The sequence below is a fragment of the Elephas maximus genome, chromosome 2, assembly GCF_024166365.1.
Source record: "Elephas maximus indicus isolate mEleMax1 chromosome 2, mEleMax1 primary haplotype, whole genome shotgun sequence".
NCBI lineage: Eukaryota > Metazoa > Chordata > Mammalia > Proboscidea > Elephantidae > Elephas > Elephas maximus.
Window position 1 is genome coordinate 79,231,387 of NC_064820.1, and position 24,105 is coordinate 79,255,491.

Below are 24,105 nucleotides of genomic sequence, written 5' to 3' on the forward strand. Positions count from 1 at the left end.
GCATTTCTCAGTCAGAAAGTACCTACCATAATTTCTGCTAAGGGAATAAATCCAACAACAACTTTGTTGTCCTGGCGAGTCTGAATTTCCTGAATGTTCCCTCTTCTTTGTGCCAGATCTGCCAGGACAGGGCTGAGGTAATCTCTAGTCACTGTAACCTCCAGATTCATCAGTGGCTCTAAAACTTGCTTATCTGCTTTCTTCAGAGCCTAAAGAAATTAAAGAATGTTAACCTCACTTGCTCAAACTGGAAATAAAATGGGGTGGGTGGGGGGGGAATTCATACAAACTTTCAAATAACTGCCTAGGCTCCAGCAAAAGACAGAAGCTTGATTTAGTCTTCTTTATAAAGATAACTATCAGTACAAATAATAACAAATAGTACAAACTTTAGTATTTGTACATGTGTAATACAGCATGTCTAAGACCTCACGTATGGTACGTGGCAAGGGGTAAAACGATTACATTGAGCCCTTCTGTGAACATGTGGCCAGAGATAGAGAAAAAAGTTTTCCCCCTTAAATCAAAGATTTGTTTCTTCATGTTTAAACCTCATGTTTCTCTTCCTGAGTTATAGTCCACGCTACATGTCAGAGAGGGCAATCAAGGGGGGAAATAAAGGGGAGAGATTTAAAAAAAGAGAGAAATTTAACACAATTAAGGCAGTAGAAATACATTTTCTGTTTAAAATAAACACTGTCTGGCCTAACATCTGTTTAGATTTTACCCTTCAAATGCAAAGAAGTACATGCACATAAAGAAAATATGGAAACTGAAGAAAAGAGCGAAAATCGTGCAAGGCAAGTAGGAAGTGGAATAAAATTTGAGAAGCAGCAGCAACATAAAGACTATTTTTACTGAAGGTCTCAATCAGACACCTTTCTTTAATAGTATCATTCCATCAGATAAATTGGTAACAGGGTTTTGGATGGAGTTTGGAAGTACCATTAATACTGGTAGGTTTGATAATAAAAAGCTATTCCACTTCACTAGCCTGCTAGACTTTAAAAGTAGTAAAATACTTTCTTATAAATTCAAAGCCACTTTTTGGTAGTCACTCAGGTGAACTGTAGTAGTGAGTTAAGGTTTAGCAGTGAGAACCAGAAAAGTTAGAGAGGAAGGCTCTGGGATGTGCCCTCACCCTCACCCGGATTTAGCTGCTATCTTCCTTCCCGTGCCCCTTCTCATTTCCAACGCCTTACATCAAACCAGATCAGTTGCTGTTGAGAAGATTCCAACTCATGGCTGCCCCCACGTGTGTCAGAACAGAACTATGCTCCACAGGATTTTCGATGGCTGATTTTTCTGAAGGAGGCTGCCAGGACTTTCTTCCAAGGTGCCTCTTGGTGGACTTGACCTCATTAGTAGCAAGGTTGTCCATTAGATCCTCCATTAATTAACTGCCCTTCCCAAGGACTCCACTAAGGCATTATAATCTCCTGTATTAAGCCAAGCAATGGTTCTGTCCCTGATACCTCACTTCCTCTTCTCCCCGCCCCCACCTTCACAATCATGAGAAATGGCCAAATCAGTAAAATGAAGAGTGTATTTTATCACAGATATTAAAAAACAAAAAAAAGTACAAATAAAACATAACCACTCAGTTACTTGAGGCTGATTAAACCTTTAAAATCATTATCAACTCATCTGAAATGACTCAACTATAAATTACCTGCCCAGCATAGAAAATTTATCTAATAACCCTTTTTGGATGACAATACTGAATTACTCAAAAATAATGTCAATAGCAAGCAACTTTCTTATCCTCTGTATTTTTGTAATCCTTACCAAGAGCTTTGTGCCAGTTCTCCTAATGTCTTTTAGAATAATGGAGTGGGAAAATGTAAAATTGAGAGTGGAAAAATGCTACAACTAAGCAAAGAACTGAATCCTGTGTAACTAAACAGGACATCCTGTGCTCATGGATCTGTCCTTACTTCTCTTTCTTTTCCTCTTCCCAGTCTTGCCCTTGGCAATATTATCTAGGTGCAGAGCTTCAAAAACACCTAAGTGGATTCCTCAAAAACTTTAAACCCTGTCTTGCAGAGCAGTCTCTGTGCTCCAGTCCTGAACTTCACTGGCCTGCTTTGGGACAGTTTCTGAATATCCTAAAGCTATTTCTCAGTATGTCCCAAGCTGAGCTCATCATTTTCTTTTCCAAACACTCTGCTCTGCTCTTCCTTTTTCTACTGATGGCACCACTAGTCTTCAGTTCATCTGGACATGCATCTCTGACTACTCCTTTTCCCCAGGTAAGCTCTAAGGTTTCCATTCCTATTGCTGGTATCCTAGTTCAGACCTAGTTCATTTCCCGCCCTAGATTATCTCTTCCCTACTCCAAACCTCCGCACTAATGATTGTACTTTCTTTTTCAAAAACTTTACTCACCACCGTTCTCAGATCAAAGTTCAAACTTCTTCATGTTGCTTTTAAAGGTTTCTCTACAATCTGACCCCATTCTACTTTCCCAACACTCTTTTTCACTACACCTCTGTCTTCATCTGCTGCTATAGTTGAAAAACTCTTCAGTCTTTCCCATCTGGGATGTACCCCTGTGCCCAAATCATCCAAACCATCACAGCTCAAATATTAAATTTTTTCCCGATTCCCTGCTTCCCAGCTTTTACAGTACTCAGCCCATTTTAACTAATATTTGGCTATATTTAATTCCTTTACTAAATCGTAAGCTCCTTTAGAAGCTTACGATTTAGTAGAAGCAAGTTTTAGAGTGGAGGGTCAACAAAAAAGAGGAAGACCCTCAACAAGATGAATTGATTCAGTGCCTGCAACAATGGGCTCAAGCATAACAACGATTGTGAGAATGGAGAAGGAGTGGGCAGTGCTTCGTTCTGTTGTACGTAGGGTCGCTATGAGTCAGAACCAGCTGGACAGCACCTGACAACAAGCAGCTCCATTAGGTCAAGAAAAATGTATGCATATTTGTGTCCTTCACAGTGTCCAGATGGATAGCTCAATAAATATGTGAAGTATTACTAACTTTTCACAAATACAGAGGAGAAGGTTCACCACTAGACAAAGCTTAACAAGAACAGGAGAACTTCCATTAGGAGTATTTTATTTAAATTAATAAATGAAAACTAAAGGCTAAATTACCCTTCTCATCAAGTTAATTCTTACTCTGTGTAATATGGCCTCAATAAAAATGGTAACCAAACCAGAAATACTTACGGATTTTATTTTTAGAGGGCATACTATATTTTGAAGGACTGGCCAATGTACTGGGGCTTGAGGTTAATTTAGAAACCATATTAAATCATCTTTCAGATTACCATTATTTCAATACCAAATCAATTGTAGGAGAAATTTTAAAAATTACTGGAAGGTGAATATTCTCAACTTCAACAATTTAATCATAACTACTTTATAGGTACTATTTCTAACTATACTCTTAGACAAATAATATTTAAACAATTTTTTAAAATAAAAGCTTAGTTTTTAGATTTAAAATAACACTTTTTAAGAAGTATGAATCTGAATTCATATATAAGAGACATTAAGTTCAGCTTTCTTAAGTCAGTGGCTTGGGGTATTTAAGTTAACTTTATAATTAAGGATTCAAATAAGACCACAGAAGATCAGATCTTTAACACAATCCAAAATATTAAAAAACGGTTATAAAAGCATTTTTAATGCAAAATCAATCACCTAGAAACTAGGGTAGTCCAGCACTGAGAATGCACGGAATCAACACTGAGCGTGCCATGCTCCTGGGGGTTAATCCAGCTCCGATTGATTACTGGGGGAGGAAGCAGAGGGTACATGACACCCAGGGACATCCCCCTAGGTAATGACACCAAGACCAGATTGCCTGATACTTTCAGAAGGGAAGTTGTTTACATTGAGTCTTATTTGGTACAACTTATCAATGGTTCTTAATCTTATTTGAATAAACATCAACTGCAAAAATGGTACTAATATTACCTCCTTAAAGCCCTTTTGATTATAGTTCACCATGGACCAGCTAGCCCCAAATGTGTCCTCTTTTCTAGCCTATCAAGTTTGCCTTTAATGGCTGTGTGTCTGGGCATGGAGAAAACAGAGATGCCACTGTCCTTTTCCCAAAAGCAGAGACTATTTCAACAGCAACCTGTGTTACACAGTAATTTTTAAGATTCTTAAGTAATTTCTAAGATCCTCTAAGATGCTGATGATTAAGAAGCCAAAGATTCTCCAAGGTAAGAGCTCTTATTAACCATAAGGCTCAGGAGGCCAAGACATAAGGTCAGGCCCTATCCGTAAAGATGTCTATGAAATCAGTGGTCGTATAGAGTCAGTAGAGTCAAAAGAGTTAGGATAGTTCTATACCTTCTGTACGCATCTTGAGACACAGGCAGAAATCATAGTTGTGGAGGTACCAGGATGAACTACCAGTGAATGTAAAGTAATTGCTATATCTTGAACTGGAGATCCAAGCAATGGTCCTAGGTAAGGGAGAAAAATGGTATTGTATTAGGATTTCAGTGTGTAGTGAGGAGTAACTGAGAAGTGACAGTAAAGAGGTAGGGAGAAAGCACTATTAGAAAATACACCCGCTCCTCACTTACTGACATGGTTAGGTTCCAAAGACCAGGTTGTTATGCAAAAATCAGCATGATGCAAAACTGGAGGATGATTCCTCAACCTAATAAAGGGCATCTATACAAAACCAACAGCCAACATCATTCTTAACAGAGAGGCTGAACACATTCCCCCTGAGAACAGGAACAAGACAACGATGTCCTTTACCACCACTCCTATTTACATTGTGCTGGAAGTCCGAGCTAAAGCAATAAGGCAAGAAAAAGGGATGAAGATCATTCACATTGGTAAGGAAGAAGTAAAACTATCCCTATGTGCAGATGATATGATACTATATGCAGAGAACCTAAAGAACTCCACAAGAAAACTACTGGAACTAATAGATTCAGCAGAGGAACCGAATACAAGATAAACAAAAATCAGCTGGATTCCTATACACCAATAAAGAGAACTTGTCCTTGTTGTTAGGTACCGTCGAGTCAGTTCCGACTCATAGCAGCCCCACGCACAACAGAATGAAACACTGCCTGGTCCTGCACTATCCTTAAAATCATTGTTATGCTTGAGCTCATTGTTGCAGCCACTGTGTCAATCCACCTTGTTGAGGGTCTTCCTCTTTTCCACTAACCCTGTACTCTGCCAAGCAGGACATCCTTCTCCAGGGACTCATCCCTCCTGACAACATGTCCAAAGTATGTAAGACGCAGTCTCGCCATCCTTGCCTCTAAGGAGCATTCTAGCCGCACTTCTTCCAAAACAGATTTGTTCGTTCTTTTGGCAGTCCATGGTATATTCAATATTCTTCACCAACACCACAATTCAAAGGCATCAACTCTTCTTCAGTCTTCCTTATTCGCTGTCCAGCTTTCACATGCATATGACGCAATTGAAAATACCATGGCTTGGGTCAGGCACACCTTAGTCTTCATGGTGACATCTTTGCTCTTCAACACTTTGAAGAGGTCCTTTCCAGCAGATTTGCCCAATGCAATGCGTCTTTTGATTTCTTGACTGCTACTTCCATGGGTGTTGACTGTGGATCCAAGTCAAATGAAATCCTTGACAACTTCAATCTTTTCTTTGTTTATCATGATGTTGCTCATTTGTCCAGTTGTGAGGATTTTTGTTTTCTTTATGTTGAGGTGTAATCCATACTGAAGGCTGTGGTCTTTGATCTTCATTAGTAAGTGGTTCAAGTCGTCTTCACTTTCAGCAAGCAAGGTTGTGTCATCTGCATAACATAGGTTGTTAATGAGTCTTCCTCCAATCCTGATGCCCCGTTCTTCTTCATATAGTCCAGCTTCTCATATTATTTGTTCAGCATACAGATTAAATAGATATGGTGAAAGAATACAACCCTGACACACACCTTTCCTGACTTTAAACCAATCAGTATCCCCTTGTTCTGTCCGAACAACTAGCTCTTGATCCATGTAAAGGTTCCTCATGGGCAAAATTAAGTGTTCTGCAATTCTCATTCTTTGCAGTGTTATCCATAGTTTGTTATGATCCACACAGTTGAATGCCTTTGCATTGTCAATAAAACACAGGTAAACATCCTTCTGGTATTCTCTGCTTTCAGCCAGGATCCATCTGACATCAGCAATGATATCCCTGGTTCCACGTCCTCTTCTGAAACCAGCCTGAATTTCTGGCAGTTCCCTATCGATATACTGCTGTAGTCGTTTTTGAATGATCTTCAACAAAATTTTGCTTGCATGTGATATTAACGATATTGTTCTATAATTTCCACATTCAGTTGGACCACCTTTCTTGGGAATAGGCATAAATATGGATCTCTTCCAGTCAGTTGGCCAGGAAGCTGTCTTCCATATTTCTTGGCATAGGCCAGTGAGTACCTCCAGCACTGCATCTGTTTGTTGAAACATCTCAATTGATATTCCATCAATTCCTGGAGCCTTGTTTTTCGCCAATGTCTTCAGAGCAGCTTGGACTTCTTCCTTCAGTACCATTGGTTCCTGATCACATGCCACCTCTTGAAATGGTTGAACATCGACTAATTCTTTTTGGTATGATGACTCTGTGTATTCCTTCCATCTTCTTTTGATGCTTCCTGAGTCAATTTAATATTTTCCCCACGGAATCCTTCACTATTGCAACTTGAGGCTTGAATTTTTTCTTCAGTTCTTTCAGCTTGAGAAAGACCGAGCGTGTTCTTCCCTTTTGGTTTTCCACCTCCAGCTCTTTGCGTATGTCATTATAATACTTTACTTTGTCTTCTCGAGGGGCCCTTTGAAATCTTCTGTTCAGTTCTTTTACTTCGTCAATTCTTCCTTTTGCTTTAGCTGCTCGACGCTCAAGAGCAAGTTTCAGAGTCTCCTCTGACATCCATCTTGGTCTTTTCTTTCTTTCCTGTCTTTTCAGTGACCTCTTGCTTTCTTCATGGATGATGTCCTTGATGTCATTCCACAACTTGTCTGGTCTTTGGTCACTAGCATTCAATGCGTCAAATCTATTCTTGAGATGGTCTCTAAATTCAGGTGGGATACACTTAAGGTCATATTTTGGCTCTCGTGGACTTGCTCTGATTTTATTCAGTTTCAGCTTGAACTTGCATATGAGGAATTGATGGTCTGTTCCACGGTCGGCCCCTGGCCTTGTTCTGACTGATGATATTGACCTTTTCCATCATCTCTTTCCACAGATGCGGTCAATTTGATTTCTGTGTGTTCCATCTGGCGAGGTCCATGTGTATAGCCGCCATTTATGTTGGTGAAAGAAGTATATTTGCAATAAGGAAGTCACTGGTCTTGCAAAATTCTGTAATTCGATCTCCAGCATTGTTTCTACCACCAAGGCCATATTTTCCAACTACTGATCCTTCTTTGTTTCCAACTTTTGCATTCCAATTGCCAGTAATTATCAATGCATCTTGATTGCATGTTCGATCAATTTCAGACTGTAGCAGCTGATAAAAATCTTCTATTTCTTCATCTTTGGCCCTAGTGGCTGGTGTGTAAATTTGAATAACAGTCGTATTAACCGGTCTTCATTTTAGGCGTATGGATATTATCCTATCACTGACAGCGTTGTACTTCAGGATAGATTTTGTAACGTTCTTTTTGACGATGAATGCAACACCATTCCTCTTCAAGTTGTCATTCCCAGCACACTAGACTATATGATTGTCCGATTCAAAACGGCCAATACGAGTTCATTCCAGCTCACTAATGCCTAGGATATCGATGTTTAAACATTCCATTTCATTTTTGACGATTTCCAATTTTCCTAGATTCATACTTCTTACATTCCAGGTTCCGATTATTAATGGATGTTTGCAGCTGTTTCTTCTCATTTTGAGTCATGCTGCATCAGCAAATGAAGGTCTCGGAAGCTTTACTCCATCCACGTCATTAAGATCAACTCTACTGTGAGGAGGCAGGTCTTCCCCGGTCATCTTTTGAGTGCCTTCCAACCTGGGGGGCTCATCTTCCAGCACTGTATCAGACAATGTTCCACTGCTATTCATAAGGTTTTCACTGGCTAATGCTTTTCAGAAGTAGACTGCCGGGTCCTTCTTCCTAGTCCGTCTTAGTCTGGAAGCTCAGCTGAAACCTGTCCTCCATAGGTGACCCTGCTGGTATCTGAATACCAGTGGCACAGCTTCCAGCATCACAGCAACACACAAGCCCGCACGGTACGACAAACTGACAGACACGTGGGGGAAGAGAACTACAAAGAGGAAATCAGGAAAGTAACACCATTTACAACAGCCCCTAAAAAAATAAAATACTTAGGAATAAATCTAACCTGGGACGTAAAAGACCTACACAAAGAAAACTACAAAATACCATTCTAAGTAACCAAACAAGACCTACATAAATGGAAAAACATACTATGCTCATGGATAGGTGGACTCAACATCATAAAAATGTCAGTTCTACCCAAAGCAATCTACAAGTACAACGCAATTGCTATTCAAATACCAACGGCATTCTTTAACGAGATGGAAAAACTAATCATTAACTTTTTATGGAAAAGAATGAGACCCCAGATAAGTAAAGCACCTACTGAAGAAGGAAAATAAAGTAAGAGGCTTCGCATTACCTGACATCAGAACCTATTTTAGTTACAGTAGTCAAAACAGCCTGGTACTGGCACGATAACAGACACACTGAATTGAGAACCCAGATGTAAATCCATCTACCTATGGTCACGTGATCTTCGACAAAGGACCAGAGTCCATTAAATGGGGAAAAGACACTCTTTTCAACAAATGGTGCTGGCAAAACTGGATGTCCACCTGTAAAAAAAGGAAACAGGACCCATACCTCACACCATACACAAAAATGAATTCAAAATGGATCAAAGACCTAAATCTAAAACTAAAAACTATAAAAATCATTAGAAGAAAAAATAAGGTCAACACTACAGGCCCTAATACATGGCATAAAAATAGCATATAAACCATAACTAATAATACACAAACACCAGAAGACAAGCTAGATAACTGGAATCTTCTAGAAATTAAACACCTATGCTCATCAAAAGACATCACCAAAAGAAATAAAAAGAGAATCTACATACCAGGAAAAAAATTTTGCCTATGACAAATCCAACAAAGGTCTAATCTCTAAAATCTACAGGAAAGTCCGATACCCATACAATAAAAAGACAAATAATCCAATTAAAAAAATGGGCAAAGGATATGAACAGACACTTCACCAAAGAAGACATTTAGGCAGCTAACAGACATGTGGAAATGCTCAAGATCACTAGCATCAGAAAAATGTAAACCAAAACTACAATGAGATACCATCTCATCCCAACATTAGTAGTATGAATCAAAAATACAAAAAATAACAAATGTTGGAGACGCTGCAGGGAGCTTGGAACACTTACACACTGCTGGTAGGCATGTAAAATGGTACAACCATTTTGGAAAACAATATGGTGCTTCCTTAAAAAGCTAGAAATAGAAATTAGCATACAATCCAGCAATCCCACTCCTAGGAATATATCCTAGAGAAATAAGAACCATCACATAAATAGACATATGTACACCCATGTTCATTGCAGCATTATTCACAATAACAAAAAGATGGAAACAACCTAAGTGCCTATCAACAGATGAATGGATAAACTATGGTACATATACACAATGGAATACCAGCCAATGATGCAGAACAATGATGAATCTGAGAAACATCCCAAAACATGGATGAATCTGCAGGGCATTATGCTGAGTGTAATAAGTCAATCATAAAAGGAAAAATACCATATGAGATCACTATTATATAATGACTCATGAAAAGGTTTACACATAGAAAAAAGCAATCTTTGATGGTTACTAGGGAGGGGAGAAATGGGAAGGGAAAAACACTAACCAGACAATAGATAAGTGGTTTAACTCTGGTGAAGAGTAAGATAGTACACAATTCTGGGGAAGTCAGCACAACTTGACCAAAGCAAGGTCACAGCAGCTTCACATCCAAACCCCCTGAGGAACTGAATTACTGGGCTGGGGGCTGGGGACTATGGTCCCGGGGGACATCTAGCTCAATTGGTATAACATAGTTTATAAAGAAAATGTTCCACATCCTACTTTGGTGAGTAGCATCTGGGGTCTTAAAAGCTTGTGAGCAGCCATCTAAGATATTTCACTGGTCCCACTCCTTCTGCAGCAAGGGAGAATGAAGAAAACCAAAGACACAAGACAAAGATTAGTCAAAGGGACTAATGAACCACAACTACCACTGCCTCCACTGGACTGAGTCCAGAGCAACTAGATGGTGCCCAGCTACCACCACCAACTGCTCTGACAGGGATCACAATAGAGGGTCCTGTACAGAGCTGCAGCAAAATGTAGAACAAAATTTTAACTCACCAAAAAAGACCAGACTTACTGGTCTGACAGAGACTGGAAAAATCCCAAGAGTATGGCCCCTGGACACCGTTTCAACTCAGTACTGAAGTCATTCCTGAGGTTCACCCTTCAGCCAAAGATTAGACAGACCCATAAAACAAAATGAGACTAAAAGGGCACACCAGCTCAGGGGGAGGGAAAAGAAGGCAGAAGGGTACAGGAAAGCTGGTAACAGGAAACCCAAGGTCGAGAAGGGAGAGTGTTGACATGTCGTGGAGATGGCAACTAATGCCACAAAACAATATGTGTATTGTTTAATTAGAAACTAATTTGCTCCATAAACCATCATCTAAAGTACAATAAAAAAGGAATTATAATCCCACCGTTTTGCAAGAAAAATGGAGGATGACTACATCAGATCCAAAAGGGAAGATGACTACCTCATTACACAACTGCCAGATTACATCATTACATAACTGCCAATCCACTGAGAATCATGGCCCAGCCAAGTTGAAACATAACTTTAACCATCACAGCCAGCGCTACTCTTGCCTCCCACCTTGGTGTTCATTACTGTCAGACATACATTGTCAATGAGCAAAACAGCTGGATAGTATATTTTTCACACTATCGTCATAAATGTGACGTTAGATAACGAGATTATGTGAGGAGTAGGTGTAGGTTGAAATAATCCATAACATAAGGAATGAGTAAAATGGTCACGTGTGACACTAATGCTTAGTAATCTTATTAGAGTACCTTACCTTGGAGGCATGCACTGTGAATTCCGTTTTCAATAGCTTCTTGGGAGGTCTTCAAAAGATCTTCACTAACATCTTCAGTATATTCAATAACTGGCATAACAGATGATGTTTCAGTTGGTCTTGCTTCTAATTCTATAGTCACAAGATGCCGTCTGTCTCCTAAAGTTCTATCTAAGGTATCTGTAATCAAGCAAATTGAATACAGTACCTCAGAGATTTGTTCTGGAAAGGTGTCAAGGTATTACAATTGGCAAAATTACCATCAGTAAGCTCGAGGTTTCACAGAAGATACAGCGGGAGAAAATATGAACAATGGGACTAGAAACAGTATAAAAAATAAGAGTGAAAGGAAGTTCTACCAAGATAGCATCTACTTCTGTGTTCATCAGTGTTAAAAATCACCTGTTAATATTGCTGTAGTGCTAAGTTTAGGCAGATGATCACACAAGTTTTCTGATATGCAGATTATACTTTTAAACTTTTGAAATATTTCTTATATAACTGAAATCCTTTTAATAACAAATTTTATATTTTTTGTAAAAATGTTTTATTTCCACCACACCAGAAAGTTCTGATTTCTTTCACCATAGTCTTGCCAGTCTAGAACTTCACATAAATGAAATCTTACAGTACACGTTCATAAGGATATTCTCTTTCAAAACCACAACAAAGTTATCACATTCTGAAAATTTAACACTAGTACATAATCTATTATTTGCATCCCAATTCTATCAATCATTCCAATAATCTCTTCATAGCACTCCTCCCTCTGTCCCCCCTCCTGCCTCTAGTGCAAGATCCTGTCTAGGATCAGACATTGCATTTAGCTGTCACATCTCTTTAGATTCCTTTAACCTGGAACATTTCCAGAGCCACTCTGTATTTTATGACATCAATGTTTGAAAGACAAAGCCACCTTACCACCCTCCTCCCTTTTAACCAAATCCTCCTCAATTTGGTTTGTTTGATGCTTCATGATTAGACTCAGGTTATATATTCCCAGCTGGAATAACACTTAAGTGATGTTGTGGTGGTTCTCAGAGTACCACATCTGCATGCACATGATATGTGCCTGCCCCTCACTGGTGACTGTGATTCTGATCATCCAGTCAAGATGTGGTCTGATTTCTACAGCATCTAGTTACTTTTTATTCCCCCTTGCAACTAATAAGCTATCTGTGGGGAGACACTTTAAGACCATGCAAAAATCCTGCTCAACAATTTACCCTATATTTAGCATCCATAATGGGTGCAAAATGATTATTTCCCAACTGCAGTCCCCTGCCCCACGTGTAACAGTTAAAGCTTGGTGTTGCACTATAAGGAAGAACCTTCCCTTTTCTTGTTGTTTATCTATGTATTATCGTATGAACTCATAAATTCTTCTTTTCTTAATAGTCTATAGTTCATTATTTTCCTGTTCAAATTGCTCTAGATTTGACCAATAGAGTCGCTTCAGGCTGGCTCTTCTGTCCTTATGATATGCTTCCCATCATTTTTTTGAGCACTTCTTTCTTTCTCACACAGCAATCGTTCCTTGGTTATTTTTGACGGTCTCTTGTTCCTTGCTAATACTCTCTATCCCCTCTTTTATTTCTGCAAAAATAGTAAGCATACCTATTTTATATTCTATATCTGATAATCTGAATTATCTGAAGCCTTTGCTGGTCTGAGTCTGATGTTTGTTGTTTCTACTGACTTTTGCTCATTGTGCTTTTTACTCATGGTTTCATATCTATAGCTATACACACACACGTACACATAATTTTTATTTTTTTACTGTGACTTCATATTCCTTTATCTGTGGCAATTTCTTTGAGGCCTGGGTTGAAGACATATGTCTCTTAGAGAGTCCCTGTGTTTGTTTTTTCCAGGTTCCTTGGGATACTACCAATCCCTGAACACTTTACACTTGGAATTTTTCAGGTCATACTGCTTGTATGAATTTAAGCTAAATACTCACATCAGATGATTACAGTTACAAATTCTCATAAACGAAATTTTGTCCTCAGGACCACAGTCAGACAGATAAGTTCCCTTGCTCTCTCCTTTTACGGAGAAGCCTTTTCCTAGTTAACTCTTTCCGTGAGGATGTGACCCTCAAGTGCTAGGTTAGATATGACTGGCAGAATCCTACAGTACAGCTACTGGATTCAGCGCTGACTCCTCTTCCTGGATTCCTGTTCCCTCTTCCTTTTTAACCTCTGGGAATTTCCATTATGTTCTAGCCAGCTCAGACATTAATTTTTTAGTTTTTCCAGCTATGCAGTCCAGAAACAGAAGCTCTTGTGTCGTTTGCTCCTATATTTTTCTTGTTTAATTTTTCAAGTTTCAGTGAAACATAACCACCTGGCCTTTTCACAAATTACTTAGGTGCATAAAAGTACCTGGTAATCCTAAATATCTTTCCTCTATATAATTCCACAAACCTGTCCATTTTTTCTCCTTGTGGGTGAGTAGCAATAATTGTCATATTCTTTTACTTAAGGGAACCAAATTGAAACTATCATACATAGAAAAATCATGAATGCTTAAATTTTGGAACAGAAATATAAAAACTGCACGTTCTCAAAAATACCATTAACTTAGAATTACCATATTTATTAAACAGTGGAACCAGTTTTCCACTTACTGTAGAGTAAAAATAACACATCAACTTCAAATTTCTCTGCTCATTCTGGTAGTGAGGTTTGAATGAGCCATCTACTTCAGTGACTCTATCCCATGACCACTGAAAAGCTCATTTGTGGGATAAATAGCCCATCCAGTAGATATTATGGTGGTAATGTCATAGGGCTCTCTGTGTTTAAAACCAAAAACCCTAAAAAGCAAAAAAATAAAAATACTGTCTACTCTGATGGAAGACACTAGTTGACTGTGAACCCTGCATTAAGCAACTAAACAGATCCAGAAAACATATGAGAGAGAGCCTGTGATTAAGAGAGCATGCTCAAGTCCTAAACTTTTTTTTTTTTTTTTTACCTGTGGCACGAACTGCATTTAGAATGGTCTCTCGGTATGCCACTTGGAGAGGCCCTAGATAGGTCTCAAGTCCATATTCCCTCTTGATTCGATCATGAATAATCTCAATGTGTAACTCCCCCATACCACATAGGACAGTCTGGTTAAAAGTGGAAGAAAATAAAACAAAAATCAAAGAAAAATTACATTTATTATGAAATACTATATAAAAAAAATAAAAAATTCTATAAAAGTATGATGTTAATACATATTTTTTCATTAATTACAAACTGAGTCTCCTGTAATTTTTTTCTTTTATATCTAAATACTGTTTTTCTACTTTTCTGATTAGAATATATTAATTAAAAGTGAATCACCTGGTATAGGACTGCTATACTTGAATGAAAAGCTTAAAACGCAAATTATTTGGGTGAGAAATAAATTACAGAATAATACAAATAGAATGACTTATTAATATATATCCATACATATATATTAAAAAAAAAAAGTCTGGAAGGCAATTCACCAAGTTTTTACAGTGTTTATCTGCACAGAATGGGATGAATGAGCAGACAGGAGGACTTTAATTCTTTATACACTTGTGTGTTGATTATATTTTTTAAAAAAACACGTTGCCATTTTTTAAGTAAGTTTTTTAAAGTAAAAAGCTTCTTGTAATTACTTGTTGCTGTAGCCTTTAGGATCAATTCAACTAAATTACTACCTCACTTGACTGGCATTTTAGGAAAATAAAGTATTACACACTTTCCAGATTAGCTAAACTAGCTTATTGCTTTTAAAGACAAAATTGTAATTTTTTACAGAAACTCTTCTTAAAATGTTATAGAAACTTTATCCTGTCTTCGTAAAAAGACAGTATGGAACATAGTTTGATCTTTTATTGATAACCAAGAACATTCATCCTCCTCCTGTGCTATGCACCTACTTTAGATCTCTATCTCCCGCCACACTGTCAGGTTGTAACCTATTGCTTCTCACTCATTTTATGTGCATCTGCCACTAAGGTTCCCTCCCTTCCTCCTTCTACTACGCTGCTTCTATATGTCTCTGCATGAAGGGCTTAAGGCTTTGTCTCTGGGCTGAACCTTATTTCAAAATTTTATTAAAGGCTGTCTTCTGGAAGATTGACAATCCGGGGAGTAGTTTATATAAATGAGGAACAATTATATTAAGGAATTAAGGAGAATTTGTTTATTTAACTTGACAGTCAACATAAATAATCAGAAGTGTGTATTATGAGAGAACCAAAAAAGAAAGCTTTTCCTTTCAGAAGAATAGTTCAATCAGTGTTTTAGACATATGCAACACCACACAAATGCTTCACTGAAAGGCTTCTGAGATTAAGGGATAATAAGCCTACTTGTCCAGAGTCAGGATCTAGCTTCACTTTCAAGCTGGGATCTTCACGTTGAAGGCACTTCAATGCGTGATCCAAGTCTGTGGGATAAACAATTATTATCTTTACGTTTAATTTTTTTAGGTAACTTATTAAATCATTCGCTCATTCAACAAGTCTGAGTGGCTATTATATTCCATGTCCTTTCTAAGTGCTGGGGATACAGTGACAAAGACAAACTCACTGTTATCACGAGCTTATGTTCTAGTGGCAAAAACAACCACATTTCGAAAAAGAAAATTTCAAACAGCTATAAATGCTTTGTAGAGAATAAAGCAAGGTGACATGATAGTGACAAGTGGCTACTTGAGATTGGGTGACCTGGGGAGGCCTCTCCAGAATGATTTAGATAAAGACACAAACAATTAAGAAGGAACCTATAAACAAAATCCTGAAGAAACAGCACTCTAGGCACAGGAAACGGCTATGCAAGGAACAGCTTGCTATTAGAAAAACAGCAAGAAGGCTAATGTGGCTGCAGGCTGGCAGGCATGGGGAAGATTAGCATGGGATGAGGAAGCAGACATGTGGCAGGCATCATATCCTGTAAGCACTTGTAGGCCAGGGTGAGGAGCCACAAGTCATACTGGAAAGCCATTGGAAGGGTTTAGGAGGACAGCCACATGGTCTGATGATGTTTTGCACAGATCACTCTAGGAGTTAACTCAATAGAAAAACGCCTTCAGAAACACAGGCAATAATGAGAAACTGGCAAAAGAAGGCTAAAATCACAGCCACAGAGAAAATAAGAATACATTATTTGCATTACATATGTCATCTAAAGTAAAGCGATAACTTTAATATAATCAATTAACTAACAAGTATACTCCTCCCCTCGTTACAAAAGCAAGATGTTAGAAGTTCCACAGACACAAAGCAGAGCTCCAGAAAGGAGGTAAGCAAAGAAGTAATGAGCTAACCTTATCAGTAACACATTCTAAGCGTTCTTAGGTACACAAACCAGGCCTCCTAGACCTGTGCTCTCCAATATGACAGCCACTAGCCTAATAACTAGTAATCTAGTTATTACAAGTTTGAATAGAGATGTATTGTAAGTTTAAAATATACAGCATGTTCCAAAGACTTAAGAAGAAATGACCATAAAATATCTCCTTAATAACTTTTTATATTGATTACATGTTGAAAGGAGTTCCTGGGTGGCACAAATGATAAGCGCTTGACTACTAGCCAAAAGGTTAGGGGTTCAAACCCACTCAGAGGTGTCTCTGAAGACAAGGCTAGTGATCTGCTTCCAAAAGGTTACAGCCTTGAAAACCCTCTGGAACAGTTCTACTGTGCACCCTAAGTCAGAACTGACTCAACAGCAACTAACAAACAACAACACACATTGAAATGCTGTTTTTGTCATGTTAGGCTAAATAAAATATATCATTAAAATTAATTTCACCTGTTGATTTTAACTTTTTTTTAACGTGGCTATAAGAAAATTTAAACTTACAAATGTGAATCACATTATATTTCTACTGGATAGTGTTATTCAAAACCTGGCTTTGATATGTAGAAGTCTGGTTTAAAACCTAGCAGCTTTGGCGTCACCTGGAGCACATTAGAAATACAAAATCTTAGCTTCCAGATGTACTGAATCAGAATTTGCATTTTAAGAAAACACCTAGATGTATATGCATATTAAACGTTAGGCACTGTTTTAGATGATACATTATTTTTAAGCATGTACAGATATTTAAAAAGAGTAACAATAGTTATAACACTATATGGCTTTTTGAATAAAGAGAGTACTAAATTTTATTGTAAAATAAACAATTCATTAAAAAATATTTACAAAGAATCTAGCCTATAGGGAGTTTATCAGTTGCCATCAAGTCAACTCCAACTCATGGTGACCCATGTGTCAGAGTAGAACTGTGCTCCACAGGGTTTTCAATGGTTGATTTTTTTGAAAGTAGACTGCCAGGCCTCTCTTCCGAGGTACCTCTGGGTAGACACAAACCTCCAGCCTTTTGGTTAGCAGCTGAGTGAGTTAACCGTTTACACCAGCCAGGGGCTCTGCAGGGAGTTTGCTGAAGTGAAAACATTTACAGCATTATAACACATGGTGTCAAGCACTATAACAGAAGCACAGGGCAAGTACAATAGAAGCACTGAAAAAGGAACATGTAGATCAGCTTGAAGACTAAGTACAGGATCCCTGGGAAGTCCTCTCTTCTCTGATGTATAGGCTCACCATGCTTAATTCCCATTAATGAGACTTCCTTGGAGCCCTGGTGGTGTAGTGGTTAAGTGTTTGGCTGCTAACCAAAAGACTGGCAGTTCAAATCTACCAGCCATTCCTTGGAAACGCTTATTTCCTCTAAAGTAAAGGCTTGAGGCCTCGGATCCAAAATGGATGATGCAACATAATTGCAATATCACAATTTGAATTTAGGTACCCACGCTATGCTTGAAATGTAAAATGACTTTCAAATATATTTAAAAGAACTCACAGGTAGCTTTGTTTGGGCAGTCCCTCTCCTTAAGTGCCTGGCTACTCTTGATTTACACTGGCAAGCCTCTGGCAGATTTTAAGCAGGACAGTAACATGACCTGATTATGTTTTGCTACTTTGATCAACTTTGATGTAGATTAGGCAGCCAGAGTCATGTCACCTGATCCTTCTCTATCAGAGTCAGGACCCTACCTAGCTAGCCTCAGGGCATTTTAAGGCAACAGGAAAACTGCCGCAACACTCATCTTAACTTCAACACTGTTCCTTCGCCAACTGGACAAGACCCAATTTCTTTCAGTACTTGGGGGCTGCCTTATATCTGTACTCAGATTTTCTTTTATGTTAGCATTCAGCAAACCCCACCTGCATTGGTGAGGAACTGGAACCCCTACTTGGCTAGGGATATTTTTCTTTCCCACTGGGTCTTCAGGAAGACATGGGAGACAATAAAGATTGCTTGTGTTTTTATCCATACTCTGAGTCCCACTTGTTTTCAAGGGGGAAAAAATGGTTCCTAACCCCACTGCTAGAACTAGAAGGTTTGTCCTTAAACAGTCTAATACAGAAATTCAGTGAAGAGTAAGGAGGGAGATTATATGAGGGGATGCTTGAGCTGAAACCTAAAGGAAGAGTAACCATTTTCCAGGCAGACAAGTTCAGGCAATCAGAACTACTTTATCATGGGAATGCCAGGTGTTTTTGTTTGGGTGAAAGAGGAGGGTTCAGAAGGAAGGAGGAAAGTTTCAAGAGATGCAGCCAGGCAAGAAGGCTGGTACGGCAGAGGCTGTTAGCAGCCTATCATTCTCTTCTGCCACAGTCTAGCTAAAAGGCTGCATTTACCAGACTCCCTTGTAATTGGGTAGCCTTATGTCTAAGTCCTGATCAATGACATGTAAGCAAAATTATGACGTGGGACTCACAAGAAATATTCTTAAAATGGAAGGGGCGCATCTCCTTCCCTACCCCCTAACCCCTTACTCCTTTCTGCTCTCAGGAATTCCAATGTGATGCCCAAAGCTCTAGTAGCCATCACAGGAAGACTGAGGATAGACGTTCTGTAGGACAGAAAGGAGCCTGGGTGCCTGAAGACACTGCTGAGCTACCTACTAGCCCCTGGGTTACCAACTCAAGACTTCTTTAACATGAGAAATACACTAATTGTAAATGATAGGGCTGGAATCAAGGGCTTTATGAGCCATACCACGGAGTTTATTTTTGCCCTATTAGTAGTGAGAACCCACTGAAGAATTGTGAGCTTATATGCTAAAGGATGAAGTATGTAATACTCAAAAGTCAAATGTCAGTAGCCATAGTATACAAATATCTTCACTGAGTTCTAGAAGTTGATCTTAAAAAAAAAAAAAAAAAGGAGAAGTTGTATTTTTATAAATTATGGTGAAGGACTGCAATGGTTATGAATCAGTTACTATAATGGAAGGGTAGTCCTGGGACCAATTACTTAGATCCCCACAGATAGAATCACAAGAGTAAGGAGGGAGATTATGTAAGAAAAATAGGATATAATAAAAGAAATAAATGAAAGGTGTTTATAAAAATCAAAATATATTAAAAAAAAATTAAAAAGCTAGACAACCACAAGACATGCTTACCAATAAAGTCGGATAAAATTTAACTCAATTACATTGGAAACCTTTTGCAGGAATACTGTAACTATGTTAAATAAATTATCAGGGCACTAATTAACTGATAGGCCAATACTATTTATACCTGGCTGCTTAGCCACTGAAGGGGGTTCTATGGTACAGAAGAAAACAGGCTCTGGAACCTCTACCCCAGCCAACAGAAGTCTCTCTGCTTCATTATTTTTTCTGTGCTTCTTTTCTCCTTCCCTTTCGGCTCGACGAGCTGCAGCTAATGCGGAGGACTTGGATGACACAATGGTGTCCCCAGTGGCAGTCTGAAAGCAAACAAGATGGTTTGGAACAAAACAGGTTGTTGGTAAGTATTCAGCTGCCATCAAGAATCACGAAATAAGAGAAGTTTTAATGTGGCACTATCCTTTCATCAGAACATACAAGACAAATCCACAAAGTTCATTATGGCTTTTCTTAGGTAAAGTTAATGTAACTCCTAAAGTATGAATGGTATCCAAAATAATGCTGTGATAAACTCTAAAGAACAAACCATAATACACACACACACACACACACACACCCACGACATCCAAAATTTATTTAGTAAAGCAAATATTCCTTCCTAAACTTTCAATCAAGTAAAGACAGGTTAGCTAGAAATCTATTACATTTTTCTGCCAGAAAGAATTTTTTTTGCTACTATTTTACAGAAAATCCTCTATTAACTAAAATATGCAATTAACTAAATTGACTATGCAAAATTGGTAGCTTGCTTGTATTGTTGTTGTCAGGTGGTGTAGAGCTGGTTCAGACTGACAGCAACCCCATGTACAACAAAATGAAACACTGTCCAGTCCTGCACCATCTTCATAATCATTGCTGTTTGAGCCCACTGTTGCAGCCACTGTGTCAATCTATCTCATTGAGAATCTTTTTCACTGACACTCTACAAAGCATGCTGTCCTTTTCCAGGGACTGGTTCCTCATGATAACATGTCCAAAGTACTTGAGACAAAATCTTGCCATTCTCGATTCTAAGGAGCATTCTGGCTATACTGCTTTTAAGACAGATTTCTTCAGTCTTCTGTTCATGGTATATTCAATATTCTTCACCAATGCCACAATTCAAATGCATCGATTTTTCTTCAGTCTTCCTTATTTACTGTCCAGTTCACATGCATATGAGGTGACTGAAAATACCATGGCTTGGATCAGATGCACCTTAGTCCTCAAGGTGACATCGTTGCTTCTTAACACTTTAAAGAGGTCTTCTGCAGCATATCTGCCCGATGCAATGCATCATTTGGTTTCTTGACTGCTGCTTCCGTGGGTGTTGATTGTGTTGTTGTTGTTAGGTTCCATCAAGTCAGTTCCAACTCATAGCGACCCTATGCACAACAGAGGGAAACACTGCCCGGTCCTGTGCCATCCTCACAATCCTTATTATGCTTGAGCTCACTGCTGCAGCCACTGTGTCAATCCACCTTGTTGAGGGTCTTCCTCTTTTCTGCTGATCCTGCACTTTGCCAAGCATGATGTCCTTCTCCAGGGACTGATCCCTCCTGACAACATGTCCAAAGTATGTAAGACACAGTCTTACCATTCTTGCTTCTAAGGATCATTCTGGTTGCACTTCTTCCCAAGAAAGAATTGTTCGTTCCTTTGGCAGTTCATGGTATATTCAATATTCTTGGCCAACAGCACAATTCAAAAGCATCAATTCTTGTTTGTTCTTCCTTATTCACTGTTCAGCTTTCACATGCATATGATATGATTGAAAATACCACGGTGGCTTGGGTCAGGCGCACCTCAGTCTTCAAGGTGACATCTTTGCTTTTCAACACTTTAAAGAGGCCCCTTGCAACAGATTTACCCAATGCAATGCATTGTTTGATTTCTTGACTGCTGCTTCCATGGGTGTTGACTGTGGATCCAAGCAAAATGAAATCCTTGAAAACTTCAATCTTTTCTCCGTTTATCATGATGTTGCTCATTGGTCCAGTTGTGAGGATTTCTGTTTTCTTTATGTTGAGGTGCAATCCATACTGAAGGCTGTGGTCTCTGACCTTCATTAGTAAGTGCTTCACATCCTCTTCACTTTCAGCAAGCAAGGTTGTGTCACGTGCACAACGCAGGCTGTTAATGAGTCTTCCTCCAATCCTGATGCCCTGTTTCAGGATTATTTGCTCAGCATACAGATTGAATAGGTATGGTGAAAGGATACAACCCTGATGCACACCTTTCCTGACTTTAAACCAATCAGTATCCCCTTGTTCTGTCCGAACAACTGCCTCTTGATCTATGTAAAGGTTCCTCATGAGCACAATTAAGTGTTCTGCAATTCCGATTCTTCACAATGTTATCCATAACTTGTTACTATCCACACAGTCGAATACCTTTGCAGAGTCAATAAAACACAGGTGAACATTCTTCTGGCATTCTCTACTTTCAGCCAGGATCCATCTGACATCAGCAATGATATCCCTGGTTCCACGTCCTCTTCTGAAACCAGCCTGAATTTCTGGCAGTTGCCTGTTGATATACTGCTACAGCCATTTTTGAATGATCTTCAGGAAAATTTTGCTTGCGTGTGATATATAATGATATTGTTCTATAATTTCTGCGTTTGGTTGGATCACCTTTCTTGGGAATAGGCATAAATATGGATCTCTTCCAGCCAGCTGGCCAGAAAGCTGTCATCCATATTTTTTGGCGTAGATAAGTGAGCACCTCCAGCGCTGCATCTGTTTGTTGAAACATCTCAGTTGATAGTCCATCAATTCCTGGAGCCTTGTCTTTCGCCAATGCCTTCAGAGCAGCTTGGACTTCTTCCTTTAGTACCGTCAGTTCCTGATCATATGCTACCTCTTGAAATGGTTCAACGTCGACTAATTCTTTTTGGTATAATGACTCTCTATATTCCTTCCATCTTCTTTTGATGCTTCCTGCGCCATTTAATATGTTCCCCATGGAATCCTTCACTATTGCAACTCGAGGCTTGAAATTTTTCCTCGGTCTTTCATCTTGAAAACCGTTGAGTGTGTTCTTCCCTTTTGCTTTTCTATCTCCAGCTCTTTGCACATGTCATCATACTACTTTACTTTGTCTTCTCAAGCCTCCCGTTGAAATCTTCTGTTCATCTCTTTTACTTCATCATTTCTTCCTTTTCCTTTAGCTGCTTGACAGTCAGGAGCAAGTTTCAGAGTCTCTTCTGACATCCATCTTGGTCTTTTCTTTCTTTCCTGTCTTTTCAATGATCTCTCGCTTTCTTCATGTATGATGTCCTTGAAGTCATTCTACAACACGTCTGGTCTTCGGTCACTAGTGTTCAATACATCAAATCTCTTATTCATATGGTCTCTAAATTCAAGTGGGATATACTCAGTCATATTTTGGCTCTCGTGGATTTGTTCTGATTTTCTTCAGTTTCAGCTTGAACTTGCATATGAGGAATTGATGGTCTGTTCCTCAGTTGGCCCCTGGCCTTGTTCTGACGGATGATATTGAGCTTTTCCATAATCTCCACAGATATAGTTGATTTGATCCCTGTGTGCTCCATCTGGTGAGGTCCATGTGTATAGTCGCCGGTTTACGTTGTTTGAAAGAAGGTATTTGCAATGAAGAAGTCATTTGTCTTGCAAAATTCTATCATTTGATCTCCAGCATTCTTTCTATCACCAAGGCCATATTTTCCAACTACCAATTCTTCTTGTTTCCAACTTTTGCATTCCAATCACCAGTAATTATTGATGCATCCTGATTGCATGTTCGATCAATTCCAGACTGCAGCAGCTGATAAAAATCTTCGATTTCTTCATCTTTGGCCTTAGTGGTTGGTGCATAAATTTGAATAATAATCGTATTAACTGGTATTCCTGGTAGGCATATGGATATTATCCTAACCCTGACAGTGTTGTACTTCAGGATAGATCCTGAAATGTTCTTTTTGACGGTGAATGCAACACCATTCCTCTTCAAGTTGTCATTCCTAGCATAGTAGACTATATGACTGTCCAATTCAAAATGGCCAATACCAGTTCATTCCAGCTCACTAACGCCTAGGACATTGATGTTTATATGTTCCATTTCATTTTTGACAAGTTCCAATTTTTCTAGATTCATACTTCGTACACTCTAGGTTCTGATTATTAATGGATGTTTGCAGCTGTTTCTTCTCATTTTGAGTCATGCCACAGCAGCAAATGAAGGTCTCGAAAGCTTTATCCCATGCATGTCCTTGATGGTCGACTCTATACTGAGGAGGCAGCTCTTCCCCAGTGGTCTTTTGAGTACCTTCCAACCTGGGGGGCTCATCTTCCAGAACTATATCAGACAATATTCCACTGCTATTCATAAGGTTTTCACCGGCTAACACTATTCAGAAGTAGATTGCCGGTTCCTTCTTCCTAGTCTGTCTTAGTCTGGAAGCTCAGCTGAAACCTGTCCTCTATGGGTGACCCTACTGGTATCTGAATACCAGCAGCATAGCTTCCACCATCACAGCAACACACAAGCCCCCACAGCACGATAAACTGACA

At 38.9% G+C, this 24,105-nt stretch overlaps 1 protein-coding gene across 6 annotated transcripts in view; it reads right to left on the bottom strand.

Moving 5' to 3' along the window:
• GFM2 (GTP dependent ribosome recycling factor mitochondrial 2) overlaps positions 1–24,105 on the bottom strand; it is a 58,905-nt gene that overhangs the window by 8,884 nt on the left and 25,916 nt on the right. For 5 of the 6 annotated variants that reach the window (XR_007514867.1, XR_007514866.1, XM_049865686.1 and 2 more), the window contains 6 exons: positions 19,701–19,890; positions 15,473–15,549; positions 14,113–14,251; positions 11,131–11,310; positions 4,327–4,442; positions 27–209 (listed from right to left, as the gene is read on the bottom strand). Coding sequence is in view for 4 of the 6 variants with exons in the window: in XM_049865686.1 (XP_049721643.1) it covers positions 27–209; positions 4,327–4,442; positions 11,131–11,310; positions 14,113–14,251; positions 15,473–15,549; positions 19,701–19,890 (885 nt within the window). In the remaining 2 variants the exon portion in view is untranslated. Of the gene's footprint in view, positions 1–26; positions 210–4,326; positions 4,443–11,130; positions 11,311–14,112; positions 14,252–15,472; positions 15,550–19,700; positions 19,891–24,105 lie in introns of those variants that run through there. The other variant, XM_049865722.1, reaches the window with a different exon arrangement.